The 7,153-nt window shown below is 35.9% G+C and overlaps 1 protein-coding gene across 1 annotated transcript in view; it reads left to right on the forward strand.

Moving 5' to 3' along the window:
- Window positions 1-4,824, forward strand: part of CEP120 (centrosomal protein 120kDa) — a 24,146-nt gene extending 19,322 nt beyond the window's left edge. The window contains exons 10-11 of the mRNA XM_010159208.1: window positions 3,891-4,036; window positions 4,584-4,824. Of these exons, the coding sequence (XP_010157510.1) occupies window positions 3,891-4,036; window positions 4,584-4,824 (387 nt within the window). The remainder of the gene's footprint in view (window positions 1-3,890; window positions 4,037-4,583) is intronic.
- The last annotated feature ends 2,329 nt before the right edge of the window (window positions 4,825-7,153 follow it).

Here is a 7,153-nt window from a genome sequence, read left to right on the forward strand (position 1 = left end):
GAACATGCTCACTAGTGTAACTGATTTTAGTTTAAAATGGGACAATTGGGGCATGAATAAACTGAACTGCAGAGCAAGGAGGTTGGTTTGGTTTGGTGTTTGTTTGTTTGGGTTTTTTTTTTTAGAAATTAATCTTTTCATCACAATCTGCTCCAATGCATTGAACTGAAACTAATCGTATCTACAAATCAGCATAATAGGCTAGAAAAGGAGATTATTTTTTCCTACAGATGGGGCAGTTTGTGTGGCCTCCAAGACTCTCACAATTGTTAGATAATGTCAACAGGAAAACCAGGCTGTATTAGACAAATTAATTCCAGAATTTGGATATGCAGACTGCATTATGCCTACTACAAGGGTATGTATAACAAGTTTCTTTGGACTTGTCTAATCAGGACAGGTAGCTAGTCACCAGACTGAACTACTGGATTCTGTACCTTTAGGGACAGGAACGTTGAAATTTCTAGACTCGTTCTACATGTACAGGGCAACTCCTCTCCTGAGGCTAAGTAGAACTTTCTAAGGAGGTTTAACATACTTGAAATTTTAAGTCTTATGTTTACCTTAAGGTATTAATGTCAACTTTTTTTTTTTTTCCTGAAACACAGCAAGGTTTTCCACTGATCTAGTGGAAGGTGTCCCTGCCCATGGCAGGGGGGTTGGAACTAGATGATCTTTAAGGTCCCTTCCAACCCAAACCGTTCTATGATTCTATGATTTTAACATCCTTCATTTTGAAAAGGATTTAACTCAGAAGATCTAATGAGAGCACCAAGAATAGCAATGGTCTCAAGAAAGTAACTATTAGGCTATTCTCATGCTTCTAGAATTTGGGTAATTGAGATAATCAGATTTGCTGTCTGTTTATTTACTTGTACTATAACTTAAGTTACTGTATAACACTGTACTGTTTTTATACCAACCTATTTGAGACTAGGTCATGCTCAGTGTTTTATCTTACTGCCTGCATTTCGCAAAGCAAACAACAAGATAAGTACAACTATCAAAATAGTTGATAAGTCCACTCCTTCTCATAGTCCATTGTATGCTTGAAATGTGGCTTTACGGTCTGGATACTGTTGCCTATCCAGATATTTGGAAATCAGAGAATACCACTGTGATACTCTCAGGGCCTTTATTAAAAAAAAAAAAAAGAAAGAAAAAAACCCAAACCACCAAACAACAAACCAAAACCACAAACATCACCTTCTGTCTTTTTGTTGTTAAATAATTTAACAGTAATGCTGGATCTCTAGCATTTTTTTTTAAAATACAAATGTATATTTAAATTCAAAACATTCTGTGATTAAGACGCTCCGAACATGTTTGGTATATTGCTTAAGTGATTAATTGCCACTGTTGTAATAACTTTAATTATGAAGTTGGTATTTACTTAGTTTTGACTTTCAGATGGTGCTTTTCATTGGGTGGAAAAAACGAGGTTGCCAACTGATGTGTGAAATACCAATCTAGCCTATACAGGGGCCAGCAGTAAGATGCACAAGACCTAGAAACCCTTCTTGGATATCTTTGAATATCCTCCAGTTGCCCTCAGTCAATGAGTTAAGTACATCGTGACCCAGCAGTTGCATTCAGGCTGTCGTGATTGACAGACATGGATGTATTCGTAATTTCTGTTTCCTTTTCAAACTAATTCATAATTTGATCCCACTCTTTCACATCCACTTTTTTCCCACTGAATAATCTTGTATTGGCAGCAAACTGTTTATTCCGGAGTGACTTCCTCATTTATGAACATATCAAAGAGTACATTCTTGGAGAGTTAACGGTTACCTCCTTGCTATCGTGGAATTTTTTCTATCATGGAAATTCTGCTATCCTTCATCTGGTATTCTGAATTCTGAGTAATCTGAAAGAACTTTCTTCATGACAGCTTAGTTCTGTGGCTGGTTGTGCGTGGTTTCTTTGGTGTGGTGTTTTGGTGTGGTTTGGGTTTGTGTGTTTGGTGGGGTTTTTTTGTTTGTTTGGTTTTTTAACTGGTTGGAAGTGTGACTTTTCTAAAAAGCTGGACTCCTGATGTTCTTCCTCATGTACCCATATATCCTGTTAGTTTTGGTTTAGTTATGGTTTCAGCCAATTTGGCCACTGTGGAAGTAAGTCTTTCTGCAAGATCCTGGATATTCCTATGGCCTGTGTTTAAAGAAAGAATAAAATAAAAGGTGTGGACGTAGTTACTCCTGTCATGTGAACACCAATTTTAGTGACAGATTGCACCTCCAGTTAGTCTTACAACTTTGTGTTTGAATTTCCATCGATCTCTTGCATACTTTTGGATAAATATCAGCTGGCTGTAGTGATTTGTTATTATTTTCTATATGTATCTGTAGATTCCTGTTGTAAAACCTATTCTACTTCAGTCTGAGACTGTTCTTCAAACCTGTCGCACGTAAAAAAGGGTGCCTCTCATGTGGAAATGTTCTTCAGCAGTGAACACGTGATGGAGAAGGATGAACTATGGCCTTATCTTCCGCGCATGCTTTTTTATACTTCAATCATTTATCAGCTGTAGACTCTCTGGCAGGATTCCTGCTTCTGGTTTTATTATTAGTATGTATCTCTTCAACAAGTTGTTCAGGCTTTTTGGCTTGTCTCACTGCAGTTCTAACCATTTGCCTGGCTGGTGTATTGGATTTAGTATAAAAATGAAGTATTTTGGGGTTACATACATGCTATGATTTCTTGTTGAGTACTTCTCTATTGCACTGCCAGTTCACATTAACAATTAGTGTCTTTGTTTATAGCAGTTCCTTCTGAAATTCAGATTTTTCTTAGCATTTACTGATCATTGACAGGTGCTTAAGATGCTGGGAACTGAGATTCAGGAGACTTCCTTAATGCCTCTTCCAAATATTACTGGGCAGACTGTACAGTGAATAAGCTTACACATATCAGACAAAATTGTCTTTTTTTACCCCTTTAATGAATATGAAACTGACCATATGAACAATGAAATATTTAAGATGAAAGCAATTACAAAGGTACCATTGCACTCCATGGTATGTCTAGGTCCAGGATGCTTGTGTAACCTCCTGCCTTTATTTTTTTAACTACACGAAAAAATGCCATTTTACCTCAGGTCTTCTGTCTCATTCGGAGTGTAAGACTGACTGTACTGAGTTAGTGCATAAGGTTGTATGGAAAATGACTGGGAGGAAAAGTGGAGAAAGGACCACAATTCTCATTAAGACACTTCAATGTCACAAAGCGGTAGTGGACTGAAACTTTAATTTTGTTAGAGTGTCTGTATAGAGCTCAAAAAGAAAAAAAAATAGAATCAATCAAACTTTTAGACTGGATAGATTAATTGGATGAAATCACAGAATAACTTATCTAAGGCTTTGCGTACAGCTAGACAAATATAGAAGGAAGCATCACCAGACTTTTCGTTTTCAAGGCTTATGTTTTAACCAACAGTTTCAAAAAGTAGTCCTTAAAGCTTTGACGCTAGGCACTGTGGGGTTGATGATGGAAGTTTCCTCAAAAATAGTTACAATTTCAAATGCCATGTAGTGAAGGGATAAATCTCAGTATCTTGAGCAGTTCCATAAGTACAAGTATTATGTTACTGAATTAATCAGTTTGTAAAAGCGTTTGTAACAACATTTTTTTGCGATTTTGATAATGTTTTGTTAATCTGTGACTGGGGATCAGCTGATCCCGCCTGGACAGGTTTATTACCATCGTGATAGTCTCTGGTCTTACTGCATTACAGATATAAAGTGTCCTAACTGTTGAACTCCTACATTTCTAATACTGCTGGAGACTTACTTATTATGAATTCGTGAAGTTTTTCTCATGTCACTGTAACTAGCAGTTTTACGTAGAATCACGTAGTCAACTGTGTTATGTTTTCACCCTTCCCGCATTAGCGCGAACAAGAAAATGCAATGGCTCACCTTAAAAAGCAGCAACAAGAGCTGGAGCACTTGAGGTTGCGCTATTTGGCAGCGGAAGAAAAAGAGCTGGGGAAAACAGACCGACAAGAGTTGGAGGATATCAGAAATGAACTTAACAGGTATAAACGCGTTTGTAATTCCTTTTTTCTTCCTCCCCATCCTTCTCTTTTCTTGCTGTCTGCCTCGAATTAGGAGAAGGTTCAGTTAAATCAAATTTATAGTTGGCTCTCAGTCCACTGAAAGAACACAGTTCAATGTCCTTAAGTAAAGATTGCACATTTAGAAATTGCAACAGTACTACAGTATAGAAAAATCTATAAAAGAGGCATGTACTATTCATATTTTGAATACATTAAAAATTTAAATCTAGCTAATGACTTCCTCCAAAAACTACCTGCAGTAGTTCTGTATGTTTAATCCTTTTGAGTGCTCTTTGAGTGACCAAAACAGGAGCCTTGATGGTTATGTATGCATACTGAAAAGATGCTTAAGTATTATGTTAACACTTCTTATAGTTGTGTTTTTCCTAAAGAGAGGATAATTTTTTTACCTTTTATAGATTTTGTTATTTTACTCGCTTTTCAGTAGATAAAGACATCATATGAAAATAACCAGCGGTTTTCAATATGGCTCATCCTCTGATTCTTTCCATTTTATCAACATCAGGCTAAAGCAACAAGAAGAAGAGAGAAAGCAATTGCAAGATGTTAGAGATAATTCTGCTGGTAGAGTGGATAGTCTTCATTCTAGAAAACTGAATGAGAATATGGGTGACTATCTCTCCCGTCTGATAGAAGAGAGGGACACCCTGCTGAGAACGGGAGTGTACAGTCATGAAGACCATATTGTAAGTGAGCTTGATCGTCAAATCAGAGAGGCTATTGCAAAAGGGAACATCACTAAGTAAAAGCATACGAACAGGTGTTAACAAGAGCCAAAGCTTGATAAATATGAGTGATTTTTATAAATCCTTACTCTAATTTTAAAATATGTAAGGTTATGCTTAATTTTGCACACTATTTTTAGCTCTTTTTGAAGTCAATGTAAATATTTGCTTCATGAGAAGTTAAGCACAGTTGGAAGTTTTACAGAGGGGATGGCTGTTTTTTAATGTTTCTATACTCGTGTATATATATGTAAATATATTTTAACTTGTATACTTTCCTCTGAAATGTTTTCTGCCTCTTTTTGCATCACCCTGGCTAGGTTTACTTGCAACATTTTTAATCTTCATTCTAAGATTCTTGGTCAATATCATAATTTTTTTCCATTTTTAAAAGGATCTCTTCAGATATACTAGAGAAGAGGGACACCAGCTGTTTTCCCAGGTAGAACTCTTAATTCTGAACCAAAGCGCAGCACTGACCAAATGTCACTTTTTAGTAAATCACAAGGTAATCAGTTTTTGCTTCTCCTACTCCAGTTAAGATAACCAAGTTCTGTAGTAAATAAGAGACAAGGTTAGGGTGGTTTTTTGGGGGTTTTATTTGTTTGTTTGCGAGGGGGGAATTCTCAAACCTTAAGAAACTGAAACTGAATGAATTTTTAAGTAGCCAGCCTGCTTGTACAGGATGAAAATCCCTTTGTTGCCCTAGCAGTTTTGCACACAGGACTGCAAGGGTGAACCCAGGAGGGTAAAAACCTAGTGCAGAAATATACATGTGTACTTGTGTCCATCCCTAATGAGGAAGGATACTTGAAGCACTAACTCAGTGAATTTATATACTTTAAATTCTGAACACATACATAAAACGACCTTTTCTACATAAAGATGATTCAATCAAGGCCTAACCACTTTGCAGCTACTTAACGTATGTTTCAAAGAATGTTGCCTCATTACTACTGAAACTGTATGTAACGTTGGTTTGATTTTGGAAGTATGAACAGGGCATGGTCTCAATGCCAGAAGAAATATCCACAAGAAATGTTAGTTCGTGCATAATCACAGTTCAGAAAGGTTTGGTTGGCAGCCTTCATTCTATTAGTAGTTTTGCAAGCGTAACGTTAATTTACAACACTGTCCTTTCAATAGGCATTTTTGTCTGCCCTGTAGGCACAAATGCTTCTCTACTTGAAACTCAAGTACTGAAAACGACGTGGGATTTGTTATTTGTAGTATGAACAAAGATACCAATGCAAAAATATTTTTTAACATGAAATCTGTGAACTTCCATGGATATGGCTGTAAACATGTTTTGTATGGTATTAATTATATTTTTTTAATATTGTATCTGTCTTTACCTCTAGGTGCATTGTTTTTCTTCCCTACCATGAGCCTATCTCCTGTTAAATAAACTACTAGTTTAGGCTCCTTAGAAAAGTTTTAAACAAACTGTATGAACGCAGAGGTCATATTCTGTGAAGAATTATCACTTATCAATACCAGACTTTGTAATCATTTTTTTTAATACTTTGCACACTCTGCTGTAGTTTTCAAATTAGTGTGCTTAAAGAGATCCCTCTCTGCTAGCAAAGCAATTAACACCTTCATAAATCCAATACAAATCCACAAAATGTAACTTTACAGTTTTTTTCCATCACGACTTTGTCATACCACTGGTGCATCATCATATGCAATTACTGTAAATTAATCAGGGAGCTTCTACCTTCACAGGAAGACTTCCTCACACCGGTTTTTCTTCCAATGCATTTTTCATTGCTAGAGGTGTAGTTTGTTTTTCAAACGCTGGAGGGTGCCTTAGACCTAAAGATCACAAAGATTGTGTTGACTAAATTTTTGTAACTCGTGATTTTTTTTTTAATGGTATTCTGTGTCTTTTCAGGTGTGTTACTTTATTTAATAAAAAATTGAAATTTTAAGTAAGTATTAAGGATTTTGTATTTATTTTTCAACTGTGTATTTGAACAAAATTTTGTTTCCTGAAATATGACGGTCTTTAGTGCTTGCATCCATAAAATTGACAAGTTCACTTTCAAAGTTAATTCCACTTTCTAATTGAGTCTGTCCTCTGGCTCGCAAAGAAAATGTCAGTCGTGTTGCTCTGGGGTTTAAAAAGAAACTACTTAGGTTTTCTAGGAAGAAAACTCACCTAAGCGTTGAGTAAAATAAAAGGTAGAACACTTGGTTTTTTGTTGGTTTTTTTTTAAATGTTTATAAACCTGATAATTTATGCTATTTGGGTCCATTTTTTCTTGTGAAAGGTCATGCCTCTTGCCTTGTAAATAGTGAATTTTGTTATTATTAGTAAAACTTACTTAGTATTTTTATTTTGTTA

This window comes from Eurypyga helias, unplaced genomic scaffold (assembly GCF_000690775.1).
Source record: "Eurypyga helias isolate BGI_N326 unplaced genomic scaffold, ASM69077v1 scaffold5079, whole genome shotgun sequence".
Classification (NCBI taxonomy): domain Eukaryota; kingdom Metazoa; phylum Chordata; class Aves; order Eurypygiformes; family Eurypygidae; genus Eurypyga; species Eurypyga helias.